The sequence below is a fragment of the Leopardus geoffroyi genome, chromosome E1 (genome assembly GCF_018350155.1).
Source record: "Leopardus geoffroyi isolate Oge1 chromosome E1, O.geoffroyi_Oge1_pat1.0, whole genome shotgun sequence".
Classification (NCBI taxonomy): Eukaryota; Metazoa; Chordata; class Mammalia; order Carnivora; family Felidae; genus Leopardus; species Leopardus geoffroyi.
This window is the reverse complement of record NC_059330.1, coordinates 1,457,737-1,474,363: the sequence shown is the minus strand read 5'-3', so window position 1 is coordinate 1,474,363 and position 16,627 is coordinate 1,457,737. Positions and strand designations below refer to the sequence as shown.

At 49.9% G+C, this 16,627-nt stretch overlaps 1 protein-coding gene across 2 annotated transcripts; it reads right to left on the bottom strand.

The window, feature by feature from the left end:
* Positions 1-1,370: 1,370 nt before the first annotated feature.
* On the bottom strand, positions 1,371-7,993 carry LOC123604247 (transcription initiation factor TFIID subunit 4-like). 2 transcript variants are annotated; one of them, XR_006715267.1, is made up of 2 exons: positions 7,323-7,993; positions 1,371-2,519 (listed from the first exon to the last, which is right to left on the bottom strand). XR_006715267.1 is itself a non-coding variant. In XM_045490049.1 (2 exons), exons 1-2 carry the CDS (start codon positions 7,811-7,813, stop codon positions 2,023-2,025), a joined length of 870 nt encoding a protein of 289 aa, XP_045346005.1. In that variant the 5' UTR covers positions 7,814-7,963; the 3' UTR covers positions 1,371-2,022. The 2 variants fall into 2 exon arrangements, 1 of the variants encoding a protein (XP_045346005.1); XM_045490049.1 differs by having other exon boundaries at positions 1,371-2,401; positions 7,323-7,963.
* Between the last annotated feature and the right edge of the window lie 8,634 nt (positions 7,994-16,627).

The following is a 16,627-nucleotide window of genomic DNA, read 5'->3' as shown; positions in this document are numbered from 1 at the left end:
AAAAAAAAAAAAAAAGATTGATAGTGGGACCGACATGCTTGTCGTGAAAAAAAGAAGGGACCGACATGCTTGTCGTGAAAAAAAGAAGCATTTCTGAAGCCCAATTGGGGCCAAACATTTACACCTTGCTTCATAGTAACCAGTTGAGATGAAGCACGGGGTTAGAATGTTGTTGGCTGCGTGTTGAATCGCCCCCATCGGTTGTGAAGGACTGTGCTACATTCAGGCTTACCCACCGAGCTCATATATTTATACCGTTTTCCCTTTTGTCTGGTGGGACACCATTCTTGTTACTCTTCTGTGTAACGAAGTTTAAATGCTTGTTTGGAAAACTGTATTTAACAATTTAGAAGGCTTGATAGAAGGAATGCGTCAGTCTGAAGAGTACACATTGGATGGGAGAGAATTCCCTTCTTCTGTTTCTCCAGATTTTTCCGCCTTATTTAGCTTGAGATCTTCGCAGCTTGGTTCAAGGATTCTAGCCTTTGCCCGTTGCGCAATAGATACTGATCCAGATGATAAGCCAGTGAACTACGTCAAAAGCACTCTCAATATTACGTTGGACAAAAAGTTTTGTACTTTTGACTTCACATAGCTTGTCGCCCCGTAAAAGGGTTAACAGCACAATTTTTTAAAAATAAATTAAGAAGTATTTATAGGAAAAAAAAAAGTCTCATTCAAGCCTTGAGGGCAGAAGAGAGAGAGGCACACACACGAACCGCTCCGCCTGGTCCGAGAGAGTGGAGCTTGGCAGCTTCCTTGCTGCTGCCCCTCCGTTCGGCCTGAAGGCCACTGACCTGGCTCCCACGACAGACCACACGTCCGCTTCCCACCGCCGTCCTGCTTCATCAAGTCCTTTCAGTGCTCCAGCACACTTCACAGCCCCCTCTCCACCCTGGGGTGGTGTCTCCGCACGCAGGACTGGAGCTCCAGTAACTCCAGGATCTGCTCCTTGGTGGGCCTCTCGGGCCTCAGCCACTCACAGCACAGCACCCACCATGGGCTCAGGGCCTCCCCAGGACCAGGAGTCTCCTGGTGGGAGAGTCGCCTGAGGCACTGGCGGAGGATCTGAGGACCTGGAGAGTAGTTCCCTTGCAGCCTAGTCTCCAACTGTCAGGTCTCTTCCTCTTGCTTTGGCTCCACCCTCGTAATCTCCTCTTGATCCTGTGTACCCCAATGGACCAGAGTCTTAGGGTCTGTTAGTGATACGGCCATTCTAGCTCTGGAGAAGGCCCACACCAGCTGGAGACTTCCTGGGGTGCCCTGGAACAGAAGAAGAAATCATTCTGGTTCTTATCCCCCGCCCCCCCCCCCCGCCCCTTCCATTTCTTAAACACACACTCAGCTTCTAAAAAGCGGCAAACCCTGCAATGCTTTCTTTCCCATCCCTCCCGAAGATCCTATTCCACGAAGAGTCCCTGGCTTGGAGAGACTCGAAATCTGGTAGATGGATATGTAGAGTGTTTTCTACAATACCAGACATAGGCTGTAGAAGGAAACAGCAGCAGAAGCAAAGGTGTTCCGGGAGCCCAAACGAAGAATCACCTTTGCTGCAAAGCCCAAGTTTCCAGAATCAGAGCCCAGAGGTGAACAGCTTTCAGTGCAAAGTTTAACTTGCCTGCTTTCAAGGGTTGATTCTCTCGGAGGTAGTGGAGAGGCCGCCAACGACCAGATGACTTCGCCATCTTCACTCAAATTTCCGTAGTGGCCACAGCAAAAGTAAAATCATAATCCCATCTACGGAATGGTCCAAACGCCCCGGATCTGCAACAGGGCCCGGTTTACAGCGCTGCTCGCACCAAGTCGCGGTCTCAAGAAAGGCGTCCAGCGCGGAAAATCCAGCAGGTAAGAGCTGGGGCGCCACCGGAGGCCGCACAGACTCCCTCCCACCAGGGCCACTGCCCAAGGACGGGGGTGGGGGGGGGCGGCTGAAGACCACAGCCACGTGGAGGTCCCGTGGCCGAGCGTCCTGGCCAGTCACCCCTTCCCCAGCCCCCTGCGCACGCTTCAGTCCAGCCGGGCTCAGTGCGCCTGCGCAGCCGCCCCTCCCAGAAGCCCCCAGGCGCGGGCAGCCGGAGGGAGCCGCCCAGCGGGGAGGCACCGTCCTGGCGGCCCCGCGGCGCCCCGCCTCCTGGGCTCCTCCGCGCTCAGGGTACAGGCGGCAGCACCCCAGCGGGAAACTTCTCGGTGGCCCACCCGCACCCCGCGGATCAATATAGCAGCCCCTGTGCAGGTGAAATCTGCGGGGCCAGCCTGCGGGAGTGGGGACCTCGGACTTGCTGATGGAGGAAATCCAGGATTGGAACCTGCACCCCAGCACCCGTTGTGCAGGCGCAGGCGCACAGAGCGTCCACATAGAATGCACGAGAACTGGAGCACACTGGCAGGAAGAAGAACTCCACTGGATCGAAAGACGAAATCAAAAGCAAAATTACAAACTGTCTTGAAGGCACTGTAAGGAACACTCCCGGGTAAGATCTGTGGGACCCAGCCGCGCTGGAGAGCCTTAATCACCTCCCCTGTTATCAAATGCAGATATAAAACAATTTAAAATTCAGCTAAAGCAACTTTAAGAGCACAGTGAAATCAGGCCCCCGAAAATAAGCCTGAGTGAATTAATGAAGGTTAAAAACTTCAATTAAGGATATGGAAAATTCAAAAATAGTATAAGGCAGGGGCGCCTGGGTGGCTCAGGCTACGCGCAACTTCAGCTCAGGTCATGATCTCTTGGCTGGTGAGTTTGAGCCCCCGGTCAGTCTCTGTGCTAAGGGCCTGGAGCCTGCTTCCTGTTCTGTGACTCCCTCTCTCTGACCTTCTTCCTCTACTCACACACACACACACACACACACACACACACACACACTCTCTCTCTCTCTCTCTCTCTCAAAAATAAACATTTTTTTAAAATTTAAAAATAGAAGGCATAAATTCATATGCTGATTCCCTTGAAAATAGTAATATATAAGCTTATTTAGAACCTGATTAAGAAATAAAAAGGATACATGATGAGGAGCACCTGGGTGGCTCAGTGGGTTAAGCCACCAACCTCGGCTCAGGTCATGATCTCGCAGTTCATGGGTTGGAGCCCGACCTTGGGCTCTGTGCTGACAGCTCGGGAGCCTGCTTTGGATTCTGCGTCTCCCTCTCTCTCTGCCCCTCCCTCGTTCGCACTCTGTCTCTGTCTCTGAAAAATAAATACACATTAAAAAATCATTAAAAAAAAAAAAAAAGGATAGATGATGAGAAATAAAGCATAACTACAGAATTGGAAGAGAAGAAAAGAATTAGGGACCATGACATTCAGCTTTAGGGTATCCTATTTGAAAATCTATATGAACTGGATGATCTTCAAGCAAAATACAAATTATCAAAACTTGTGTGTACCAGCTAAGTGGTTGTAAGACAATTGTGATTCGGGGGTGGGGGGTGATATCCCAGGAAAGTGCTACAGAGGAAGTACATTCAGATGTAACATGAAGCACTACTTTTCAGAGGAAAATGACCTTTTAAAATGGGAACCGTTAAAACGTTTAACTAGAAACCAGCCACCAAGTTTAATTTGAAATAAATGGATACCTCACTCAAGCTGAATATAATTTAATGTTTTTTTTTCCTGCAATGTATAGTTTATAGTTCTATCTAGAGGGGAAAGAAAAGCAAGAAAACTATGTTCTTGTGGTGAATAGAGTTTTCAGTAATAAAACTGGACAATTATAAACTTGGATACTCATTCAAGCGTATCTTGAGCAAAAATATATACCTGAATCTGGGGCTGGGTTGAAGGTGAGACACACACACATAGTTCCCAGCTTTCAAGAAGCTAGAAAGTTGTGTAGTTGAGGGTATGAAGAAAATAAGAGACTATACATAGAAGGTTTGCAGCAGAATACTGGCTTCCTCTGAGCTGTGGGGTTGGAGAAACAAAGGACCTGGGTATGTTGGTTCAAACAAGTCATGCTTGAACGTTTGAATTTTTATGATGAACCCCGATGTAAAAGAAAATGCCAAAGCATTTCCCTTTGAAGAGCTAAGTGCCTGGCAGAACCTGTCGGACCCATTACCTGCATTTAAAGAAGCAGCAGTTTCAGTGTTGGGGACTCTGAATGCTAGAGGGGGTCAGAACGGCCTGAGACAGTGACCTGGCCCTTAAAGGAGTCAGCACCACAAGGTCGCTACCTAGGGACAGTGATTAGACCAGACCCTCTTTCCCTTGACTAAATAATCCTGGAAATCTTTCTCCCTTGGCTTCCAGAACGTGTGATATTCCAACCACTCTTCTTTTTTACTACCTTTACCCATTTCTCCTTGTATTACCTGTAAGTGTCACGAGGCTGAGCCCCAAGTCCTCTCTGTCTGTGTTGGACACATCTGTGACCTTATCACCTCTGGCTTCGGTTATCACCTTTGTGTGGGATGAAGCATGAATCTGAACCTCCTATTCCTCACCCACACTTTAGTCTATACTCACGACGCAGCTCTAGTCAGTGTCTCACTGGATGATGAGTCCAGTGGGTAAAAATGAACTCATCATTTTATGCTTATTCCCCTTTCTTACTCTCCATTTCTGCCCCAACAGTTTTCATTGAATAAATGTCTGTCGTGATCCTCCAGCGTCAGGGCACTGTTCTAGACCCTGGGACACGCTGGTGAGCAAGACGAAGTCCCTGCCCTCGTGGGGGTTTGTATTCTAGGGGTTTCTAGGCCCAGCAACATCAGCCTCACCCAGGAGCTTGGTAAAAATGCAAATTCTCAAGCACCATCCCAGACCTACTGAGTCAGAGACTGTGGAGGACTGGTCGGGCCACCTGTGCTTACCCAGCTCTCTAGGTCACTCAGGTAGGCTATGATGTGAGCGGCCGTGTCCTAATCATCTTGGACTCCCTCCCCTCTTTCCTACCTGACTCTGAAAACTGCTCTTTTGGCCCTCTCCAACCCCGTCTTAGTCCAGAACCTTCTCAGGTTTGGGTCACTGGGAAACCTCTGCGTATGTTTTCTGGCTCCAGCAGATGAAGGGAATGCTGTTAGATGACACATTTTTCTCAAATCATGCTTTCGAGACGATCCCAAACCTACCGTGAATTCCTGAATCATCTATTAAAGGAAGTAATAGCTTCTTTTGGCTTACAGAGCTGCATTATACCCTAGGGCTGCAGTAACACAGTGCCACAAATTAGGCGGCTTCAAACAGAAACTATTCTCAGTTCTGGAGGCCAGAAGTTGAAAGGAAGGCGCTGGCTGGGTGGCTTCCTTCCATGGGCTCTGACGGTAACGTTCACACCTCTGGCAGTCCTTGTGACCCCTCCACATGGCTTCTCCCTGCTTGTGTCTCTGCACATGGCCCTCTTCTTAAAAGGCCACCGGTCCTACTGAATCTGGGGCCTATTCTACTCCAGTATGTCACCATCTTAACTAATTACACCTGCAACGATCCTATTTCCAATAAGGTCATATTCCGAGCTACTGGAATGAGGACTTCAGTCTATCTCTTTTTGGGGGGTGGGGTGGGGGACACAATGAATGCCTAATACCCCTCACCTAAGAGCAAACCTGAGCTCTGGTATCTTCCGGTGTTCTCATACACTGTGCTTCCCCCATGCTGTCTCTGTGCCCGGGGGCACGTCTTCCCTCCTTCCTCTCCACCTGGAGTCAAGAATGCAACTAGTTGTGGGGCGCCTGGGTGGCGCAGTCGGTTAAGCATCCGACTTCAGCCAGGTCACGATCTCGCGGTCCGTGAGTTCGAGCCCAGCGTCAGGCTCTGGGCTGATGGCTCAGAGCCTGGAGCCTGTTTCCGATTCTGTGTCTCCCTCTCTCTCTGCCCCTCCCCCGTTCATGCTCTGTCTCTCTCTGTCCCAAAAATAAATAAACGTTGGAAAAAAAAAAAAAATTAAAAAAAAAAAAAAAAAGAAAAAAGAATGCAACTAGTTGCAAGAGGCCAGGCAGGCAGTTCATCCGAATGAGTGACGCGAGCTAGGTGGTAAATGACGACGTGACACCTTGCTCTACCGTCAGGGACCCAGCGGAGATGAGTGGGGACAGGGGAATCTGGAAATTTCATGCCGAACCTAAAGGACCCAGACGCTACTCTATTCCTGCTAAGCGCTCCGCGAAGGCATGTGGGTCCCACGTGGCCACATCTGAGTTTTCAAGAGATGCTAAAATCTAGATCTTGTGTGAGATGTGAAAGACATTTCCTCATTTTAAAATGCTGGCCATTGGGGCGCCTGGGTGGCGCAGTCGGTTAAGCGTCCGACTTCAGCCAGGTCACGATCTCACGGTCCGTGAGTTCGAGCCCCGCGTTGGGCTCTGGGCTGATGGCTCAGAGCCTGGAGCCTGTTTCCGATTCTGTGTCTCCCTCTCTCTCTGCCCCTCCCCCGTTCATGCTCTGTCTCTCTCTGTCCCAAAAATAAATAAACGTTGAAAAAAAAAATTAAAAAAAAAAAATAAATAAAATGCTGGCCATTGATTCAAATAAGAAACAAATGGCAGGAGCTGGCGGGGGGGGGGGGGGGGGGGCCTACTGTCCTACCTGGCCCAGAGGCCATCCTTTTCCAGCCTATTACTTACACAAATACTTCCCAAGGTCGCAGGCCCACTCAGTGAGTGACTTACCACCATTTCAGTCCTTTTAAACTCATATTCGTGTGGGCGTGCGCTAGGTGATGCTCCACAAAGACAGAGCCCCTGCCTGGAGAGGGACCCGGGAGACTTACACACTCAGACACACACGTGAAACAAGCTGGTACGTGCTTATGAGTAAGCACTAGCTCCACAAGCTAAACAAGACGACAAACTTAAAGATGCTGGTGGCAATTCTGGAGGGCTTCCCAGAGGAGAGGACTTTCGAAGCTACTCATAAAAGGATATGCAGACCTGTCCAAGGAAGAGGGTGGCCTCACCCCGCTCCTCTGAAACCAACCCCCGCCCCGGGAGGCATATTTTAGATCGAGTAGAACATGTGTGGCCCACACAGGTCACTCCCGGGGCCCAGTCTGGTCCTCCATTGGGACTTCGGTTACTCCAGGAGGAACCGGGTCTCGTACGAAAGCTCCCGGCCCCGCGCAGGACAGGGAGCAGGGGCGGCCTGTGCCATCGGGGTCATTGCGGGCCCGGAGGACCGGCAGTTCACAGCCCCCCGGAGAGAACTGGACCCGACCCGACGGGGACACGCGGCGGGGGCGGGTCTCGGGCGGCGCTCGCCGGGAGCCGGGGCGGGGCTCAGCCCCGCCGGCCCCAGGCCGCACCTCCGAGGGTCCGCTCCCCGCCCCGCTTCCCGGGAGGGCCCAGGCGCCAGGCCCCGGCCCTACGCACGTAGCGGGCCTCACCTCCAGGCTACCCCGCTTCCCGCTCCACCGCGGCCCCCTCCTCGGCTGCCAGGGCACAGCCCCAGCTCTTCGCGCGCCGGCGTCGCACCCTCGCGGGGGTCGTCTCTGCGCAGACTCGGCCGGCCCCGCCGCGCCCCACCTCCCGGATGCTCGCGGTGGGGTGGGGCGGGGCGGGGGGGGGGGAGGGGGTAGCCTTCGCGCAGACTCGGTGAGACCCTCCGCGCTCGCGTCTCGCCCGCTCTGGGAGAGCCTCTGCGCAGACTCAGTGAGCCCCGCTGCGCCCGCTGGGTCTCGTGCGGGTCGAGACGCAGGGAGGGACGTGCGCTACGCAGGGTCGTGCACCTGCTGATCCTCCCGGGTCCTAGACCCGTTGGCTCCCAGGCTGTGGCCCGTGGGTCCGAGTGGGCGACCCCAGCGAACAGGTTTACATATTTGTTCCGAATTTTTAGTCCCCGCCCCGCGAGCCTTTGTGGCCTCATTTGTTGATGCATCCTATCTGCAATGCCCTGTCAAAGGTTTGGCGACTTGGATACACAATGATAGGGTGATGTTTTAAAGGGCAGGTTCTGAAGTGAGGCCAGACACTCAAAATCGTGATAAGGAAATGACAGATAAAATTAAATTTCCTTATAACCCGCAGTCCATTGACAAATACTTGCGATAGGCAGAGTAGAACATTTCTCCAGGAACTCCCTACTCCCATTTATTTATTTATTAATGTTTAATTTTGAGAGAGATAGAGTGTGCGCCCGGTAGGGGCAGAGAGACAGGGAGACACAGAATCTGAAGCAGGCTCCAGGCTCTGAGCTGTCAGCACAGTTCCCGACAGGGGGCTCGAACGCACAAACCTTGAGATCATGACCTGAGTTGAAATCCGGATGCTTAACTGACGGAGCTACCCAGGCGCCCCAGAAACTCCCTACTGTCTTAATGCTTTGCTGTGGGAAAAATAACCTTAGTTTGACAATAACTAGGCCTACAGTATCCTGTGTCTTTTTTTGTTTGTTTGTTTGTTTTTATTTATTTTTGAGAGAGAGGGAGCGCACAAGTAGGGGAGGGGCGGGGGGGGGGCAGAGGATCTGAAGCGGCCTCTGTGCTGACAGCAGAGAGCCCCATGTGGGGCTCCAACTCATGAACCGTGAGATCATGACCTGAGCTGAAGTCTGACGCTTAACTAAGCCACCTAAGCACCCCAAGAACTCTTCTTTCTGATGCCTTCTGGACTTAACATGGTTCCCCTGTCAGCAGCGCGGATTCATCATGGAATGCATTTGTCCCACAAATATCTATGGAGTGCCCACTCCCTGCCAGGCACTGGTGATGTGATGAACGTTGAGCCAAACCCAAGGCCCTTTCATGGAACTTGAAATCACGTGGCGGAGCTATTTAAGCAATTCCACAAATATATATAAAACGAGAACTGCCATGGGTGCTGTGGAGAGTGCATACTGCCCCTAAGAGCTTATAAAAGGACAGTCTGCGAAGGCTTTCTGAAATCGGGCTTTCTGGAAGGGCCGGGCTCACGAAGGACTAGGAAGTAATAAAAACCCATCGCTAACAACACAACTCGGCTCCTGGAACAGGAACAGGGGTAGACTGACTTCGGGAAAGGCCAGGATTCAGGGATTTAAACTCTGTCATAAGGACGCCATCTCTTAATTTTGCTTTTCTCTGTGTTGACCTCATACAGTTGGTTCCCCGTGGAGAGAAGTTTCAGTGCTCAGGACCTCATGGGCCGCAATTCACAGGGAGAGGACTCTGATTGGCTCTGCGTGGGTCACATGCCCAGTCCCGGGCCAATCACTGTATCTAGCGGATGAGGCATTCTGATTGGCCAGCTTGGATTCCCGCGGGGATGCAGCAGGGGGCCGCGTTGCTAGGAGACGTCTCAGGTTGATGGCTAGAGAAGACAGGTGTCAGGTTTAGAAAAAGGAGACCGTTCCTGGGGCGGGGGAAGTAGCAGGTGTCCAGCCTGGGCCAGCGTGGGCGGACGGCCGGGTGCGCCCGGAGGCTGCACAGCCACACGCGCTCTCTTTGGCTTTATCCCAAGGGCAACAGACACCTGCTGGGGGTTAACCTGGGCGGGGTAACCTGTGAGGGTTGGGAGCCCCAACCCACTGCGCCCTCCTGAGAGCCAGCCCATCCTCCTGCGAATTCTTCCCTGTAGAAGCAGATAATGAAGCGATTGTTGTTTTCAGCCAGTAAATTTGGGGGTCACGTGTAATGCGGAACATGAATCATTATCGCTATCACATTTTCGGCTTCGTGTCAGTTTTCTCTGTCCTATTCTTATCTGTCAATGGCTTCGCTTGTGATTCAAGCAGTTTCCCCCATCACTTTCATGTACTTTGTGAAATCCTTCTTTTGTTGGAAGAGTTGGCGTTTTACTTTGTGATAAATTGTCATTGTGCAGTATTTCTGTTTGACCATACTATGTTTACATCACCCAATGTAATCTTTTGAATCTTTTCATTGTCAATGCAATGATTGTAAGTTGCCTTCAAAATCTTCATAATTCACTGTGGCTTCTAATGTTCTAGAATCAGCAGCAAACATTTATTGAGCAGTTACTATGCACTGCCATTTTTTCTGCATGCTGTCTTAAAAATCTCTCGCCTTGTATGGGAGAGACAAGGCAAAATCGTGAAAGGGGAGAGAAAGAAAAAGATCTTTAAATACAGAAGATAACCTATTAAGTTGCTTTAAACATGGTTTTGCCGTTTGGTCTGAGAAATGTTAACAAATTTACCTAAACCATCGTAAGAAAATCCTCCAGTGTCCATGCAGATTACAGGGGTGATAATGGTTATGTCGTTGCCAAAAAGTCCTTTAAGTAAATGGCTCAATTTTCTGTCTGATTTACAGAATAACCCCCAAATAAAATATGGGCAAAATATTCAGTTATTTTTCCTTAACAGCAAAGGCCATTTTGCCCATATTGTGTGGACCACGAGGTGGCAGTGGTTTCTTGCCAGTGGTGATTTAACAGATCAAAACATCTTAAATACATCTTTATTTTTAGACAATAGAAAATAAACTTACTAGTTCCAAGAGAACCACATGGCTTTAGGCCATTCCTACCTTGTGGACTAAAAGTCTACCTTGTGAAATAAAAGTCCATAAAATCAAGTTAAATTTTATTTCATTATTATTTTATTTATTTTCAGAGAGAGAGAGAGAGAGAGAGAGAAAACCAGTGGGGGAGGACAGAGAGAGGTGGGCAGAGAATCTGAAGCGGGCTCTGTGCTGACAACAGAGAGACTGACACGGGGCTCGAACTCTCAAACTGTGGGATCATGACCTGAGGTGAAGTCGGATGCTTAACCCACTGAACCACCAGGCGCCCCTCAAGTTAAATTTTTAAAAAATTTATTTTTAATCTTTATTTAGTTTTGAGAGAGAGAGAGCGTGAGCAGGGGAGGAGCAGAGAGCGAGACACAGAATCCAAAGCAGACTCCAGGCCCTGAGCTGTCAGCACAGAGCCCGGCACGGGACTTGAACTCACAAACCGTGAGATCATGACCTGAGCCAAAGTCAGACGCTCAACCGACTGAGCCACCCAGGCGCCCCTCAAGTTAAATTTTAAAGCAAGTTGCAGAACAATAGTTATACTTCCTCCCTTTCTCCCTCACTGCCTCTCTCACTTCCTTCCCTCCTTCCACCCACCACACGCCAACACTTGCTAAGTCACTGGAAATACCGTGGCGAGCAAGGCAGCAGCGGGGCCCCCACGGATCTTGTGGCTTCTACATTTGGACAGATGCATAGACTGATCGCACTTTCTCGTTATAGTAAACAATACTGGAAAGAACATCTTTAGATAAGTGCTTGAGTTTCGTTAGCGCAGTGGTTCTCAAAGCGTGGCCTGGACCCTGAAATCAAAACTATTTTCATCATAATACTAACATGTTTTTGCCCTTACTCGTGCTTACTCTCTCATAAATGGACAGTGGAGCTTTCCCGAGGCTACATGGTATTAATATTGCAGTGGATTGACTGCGGAAGCAGATATGAGAATTTCTATTAAGCCAGACATTAAAGAGACTTACAAAAGTGTAACACAAGGAGACTCTTCTCACTAATTGCTTTTGTTTGAGGACACGTAACTATTTTAATTAAAATGTTACTTATATTAACATGGCTGGATTTATTGTTATTTTTAACGCATTAATAAATATTTTGAATTTTTCTCAGTTTTAATTTCCAATAAGGTAAATATCAATAGTTTCTGCATGAGCAAAACCTCTTTGGTGTCCTCATTTTTAAGAGTGTAACAGAGACATGGTTCCAAAAGGTGCAAAAACCACCGTTCCTGGGTCTGTTTGCTGAACTGGGGTTGCCAACTCACGTGGGTGTCCACATTTTCAATGTTACCAGTTGGCTGCCCAATTGTTCTCCGAAGTGGATAAAACTGACTCATTTTTTAACGTTTTATTTTATTTTAGAGAGAGAGAGAGAGAGTGCAAGCAGGGGAGGGGCAGAGAGAGGAGACACAGAATCCCAAGCAGGCTCAAGGCTCTGAGCTGTCAGCACGGAGCCCGACGTGGGGCTCGAACTCACGGACCGTGAGATCGTGACCTGAGCTGAAGTCAGACTCTTAACCGGCTAAACCACTCAGGTGCCCCTAAAACTGAACTTTAAAAAAAAATCTTGGGGTGCCTGGGTGGCTCGGTCGGTTAAGTGTCCGACTTCGGCTCAGATCATGATCTCACGGTCTGTGGATTCGAGCCCCGCGTTGGGCTCTGTGCTGACAGCTCAGAGCCTGGAGCCTGTTTGGGATTCGGATTCCCTCTCTTTCTGCCCCTCCTTCCCCTGCTTGCTCTCTGTCTCTTTCTCTTTCTCAAAAATGAATAAATGTAAAAAAAAAAAAAAGTTAAAAAGAAATCTGTATATAGGTTTTCTTTTTTTCTGGCAAATCTCAAATTGTGAAGAATTGTGGAATTACTTTAAACTAGGACAGCGAGGGGCACCTGGGTGGCTCATTCGGTTAAGCATCCGACTTCAGCTCAGGTCACGATCTCACGGTTCGTGGGTTCGAGCCCCGCATTGGGCTCTGTGCTGACAGCTCAGAGCCTGGAGCCTGCTTCGGATTCTGTGTCTCCCTCTCTCTCTACTCCTCCCCCACTCATGCTCTGTCTCCCTCTGTCTCAAAAATAAATAAACATTAAAAAAATAAAATAAAAATAAACTAGGACAGTGATACAACAGAAATTTTTGATCTATGAAATATTGGTTGAATATCTTTTCTAAACAATAGTGGGAAAGGCAGGGTAATATTTCTTTTTAATGTTCTCAGAGGAAGTTTATCTTGGTCACTGAGAATAGCATTGTGGAGAGGACATTAAATGTGTTGGGAGATTTATTTTTGTTTGGTACCTCGTGGGAGGCAGAAGTGTACCAGCTATGCAAATAAGTTTTTTTTTTTTTTTTACCATCAGGAAAATGTCATTTTTTGTAAATACCACCTTCTGCAATTTTTATTAGAACCAAAGCCATTGGTGCCTGGTTGGTTCAGTCAGTGGAGCGTGCAACTCTTGATCCCAGGGCCCTGAGTTTGAGCCCCATGTTGGGTATAGAGATTACTAAAAAATAAAACCTTAAACAAACAAACAAACAAAAACAAAAGACCAAAGCCATGTTCCACTGATAATGAATTGTGGGGGAAAAAAAAGGGGGGGGGGCATGATCTCACCTTTTGTGAGTTCGAGCCCCGTGTCGGGCTCTGTACTGACAGCTCAGAACCTGGGACCTGCTTCAGATTCTGTGTCTCCCTCTCTCTCTGCCCCTCCCCCGCTCACATGCTGTCTCTCTCTCTTTCAAAAATAAGAAAAAAAAATCATTAAAAAATGGTTTTTAAATGTAGAGTCATCTACTGTTAAAAAAAAAAAATTCACATGGTCTTAGTTTATGGGTCATTTTGTAAGTGACCAAAGTCATTTTAAGCAATTTAGTGTCATTTCCTCATTGTGGCATATTTAAATTGTTCAACTGTAGCTGATCTAAAACTTTAACTGTGCTTAATTTTGGCAGCGAGATGTGGGTAAACATAAAAACTGAGTTTTACAATAGAAGGATCAAGATGCAGCCATAGTAATTGACTGCTTCTTACAATGGTTTTGCACGCAGTGATTGGCACACGCAGCTCTACTCAAACAAAATGTGGCCACAGTCGTGGATTACCTGCAGGTTTATAGTGGAGGGCTTCTGGCAGCCCGGGATGAACGGAGGTGAGGTTTTATTCCTCAGCTCGGCAGAGCATTTGCACGTGCACTCAGGGAGGGCGGAAGAAATAGCGAGGGACGCAAGCCCATCACAACTCGGGACACGCATGTGAGCTGTAAGGACACTACTGATGCAACACGCATGTCACGAACAAACGTAAACGGGTTTTTATCCGCTATCTGGAGATTTTCCAGCCTCCAGTGGAGCTAACGGAGGGAACTGTGTCTTCGGTGGAACCTGCGGTGTTTAATGTGTCAATACTCAGACTCCCGGCAGGTAATGGGTTCTAAGGTGGTTGAGCCAGGCGTGAATAGGTTCCAACCTGGAATTCTGTAGGGAGGGTCCTTTTCAAGGGGAAGCTAAATCAGAACTTCTGGTCTTAGCCTTTTGGATTACTGACTTTATTTGACTCACGGTAAACGGTACAGAACTTGGCGATTGTCTACTTCAGCTATTTATTTGATAGAAGAAAATGAGCCCCAGGAAGGATCCCTTATTCATGCATTCATTTGGAAAATAACGGTGACCCCCACTCTGTGCAGACGCTGGATAATTAGGGTGAACATATAATGTATCGTCCAAACCGGGACACTTTTGAGAGTGGAGAGGGGGGTGCTAGTCATTACAAGGAGACATCGAACGAAAGCCAAAACCGTCCTGGGCATACCTGAATCTAGACTCGCCCTAAGACATAACCCTCGCCCTTGAGGGGCGCAGTACCCAGTGGGAAGGAAAGATGTATAACCGGAAGGCGAGGGGAGTCATGCACCGCGAAAAGTGCGAAAGGGAAATGCTGAGGACGGGTCCCCCAGCCCAGGGAGGAGAGACCTCCGAGAGAAAGCCAGGCTCCCCCTGGGTGCTAAGTTTAGGGGAGTCAGTGCATCAGGTGCGGAAGGAGGAAAAAGGGTGTTCCCAGCAGAACAAAGCCTTGGCGCCATTTTGATGCTTTGCGGGGAGGGCATTGGAGGTGCGAGAGCTGCAAATGGTTTCCCAGGGTCAGACTGTGTGACCGGGGAGACAGCGGGCACTGAAACGAGGCCTGTGGGGAGCAGGTTATCCGGGACTTGCATGGTGTGCGAAGGTGTGTGTGGGTTATCTTGCTGAGCACAAGGGAGCCACTGAAGGATTTAAAGCAGGGCCTTGATCTAATCAACTTTGTGTTCTAGAAAGCTCACTGTGACAGCAGGTGGTGGCTGCACTGGGAGAGAAGAGGAGGCAGGCGGCTTTTGCAACAGCCAGAGGAAAGTAAGGCCAAGGGTAGGCAGCGAGGGCGGGGACGGGCCTTGCGCGGCAGAGCTGAAAGCATGTGAAGATGGGGTCCTGTTGCTAAAAAACCCGGAGGTCGCGCCTACATCCAAGCAGGGCTGCGTACGGGCGCTGGAAGCGAGCCGTTCGGGTGTGGACCCTCCCCTTCTCTCAGCTGGGGCGGGACCTCCGCAGCGGGCCGCACTCGCACCCCCTCTGGCGGAGAGCACCTGCGCCGCTCCCAACAGCATCAACCAATCAGTCTCTGCGCCCGAGGGAGTGAGAACCTCTGATTGGCCGCGCTGGGTCACATGCTCGAGCCCCGAGGCGGGAGGGGGCGTGGTGAGGCCCCGCACACGTGGCGCCCACGGAGGGCGACGGAAGAGGCTTCTAGGCCGGCGGCCCGGCTGCGTGGTCGCCACCGCTCTGGAGAGGGCCGCAGGGCGAGGTCAGGGAGCGTCCTCCTGGGTCGGGAGGGAGTCTTGTGCCGCCGACAGCCTGAGACATTTGCTGAGAATATGGACGGAGTTGCTTTGCCTCGAAAGGGAGGCCGGCTCCAGCCTCCCTCCCTGAGCCCTGTGCCGAAAGATGCTCCCCCGTTCCCTCTCGCCTGGAAGTGCGCGGGCGGAGGGGAGGCAGCCGGCGCTGCAGACCCCGACCTGCCTGCGCTTGGGGTGGTGGCGTGGAGCTCCACGTTACTCTCTGGGCTGAAGTGCCGGCTCTACAGCGGCCTTGGCTTCGGGTGCATTTCAAGGTAATTACAAACAGCATTCCACCTTCCCCTAAACGCTGCAGCGTACGGGTCCTTAAGCATAGCGGAGCGTCTGTTTACACTTTTTCTTTTGAGGTAAAATTTACTTAGATTGAAATGCAGAAATCTCTTTTTTTTAAGTATATTTTTATTTTCATTTTCATTTTAGAGAATCCCAAGCCGTCTTCATGCCCAGCACAGATCCCAATACGGGGCTGGATCCCACAACCCTGGGATCATGACCCGAAATGGAAATCAAGAGCCTGATGCTCAACCAACTGAGCATCCCCATCCCCCTCCACAGGTGCCCCGAAATGCGGAAACCTTAAGTGTGCATTCCTGGAGTTTTGACAAATGCATGTGCTCGTGTAATCCACACCTGGAGGCCTTTTATTACCTGAGGGTGACCAGAACAGCCAATGGGACCCGCCTGGGATTTTGCCAGAGAGGGCAGGTGAGAACTGGCCCATCGGAGTGAAACCCTCAGAACTCGGACCAGACTAGCACTCCTTCTGTTGCCTTTACTGTTATGATCCCCATCTGACCGCCAGTCCTCTGTCCATTTTTTGTCAAAACCCCATAAGAGAAGAAAGGTGAGTGGTGGAATCTGGACACCAGCCTTTAGCCTGAATCCCCTAACACCTCTGAAATTGTAACGGAAACAAGGGCAAATACTCAACAGCGTTATTTGTGAAAGTGAGCTGGCCCCGGGGGAGATTGCCTATCCAGCGGCTCTTGCCTCCTTTTTCTTGGATGGCCAAGCCCACTTCCAGCTTGGGAGGCTGAAAATGCCCAATGTTCACTCCCCGGCCGTTCCCCTAGCCGGGCACATGCACCAGTCCAGGCCAGTAAGACGTTAGGGAAAGTCGTCTGGGGCTTCTAGGAAAGATTCTCTCTCCAGTAAAAAAAGAGCTACCTGGGAGGAAATGTCCCTTTGTCTCCTAACTTCAAATGTTATCATGTGAGGATGTGATGCTTGGAGCTATGGCAGCTACCTTGTCAGCATGAGTAGTAACACTAAGAGAATCAAAGAAGAGTCACCCGGTGCTCCTGAGTCTTAGACCTGCTGAATCCTGGAGTGCTTACC

Excerpts from the sequence above, each read along its gene's own strand:
- LOC123604247 (XM_045490049.1), bottom strand. The coding sequence starts at position 7,813 with ATGCATCAACAAATGAGGCCACAAAGGCTCGCGGGGCGGGGACTAAAA. Across the intron at positions 2,402-7,322 it reads GGAAGCGGGGTAGCCTGGAG|TGGAGTTCTTCTTCCTGCCA; the intron begins GTGAGGCCCGCT and ends CTTTCGATCCAG.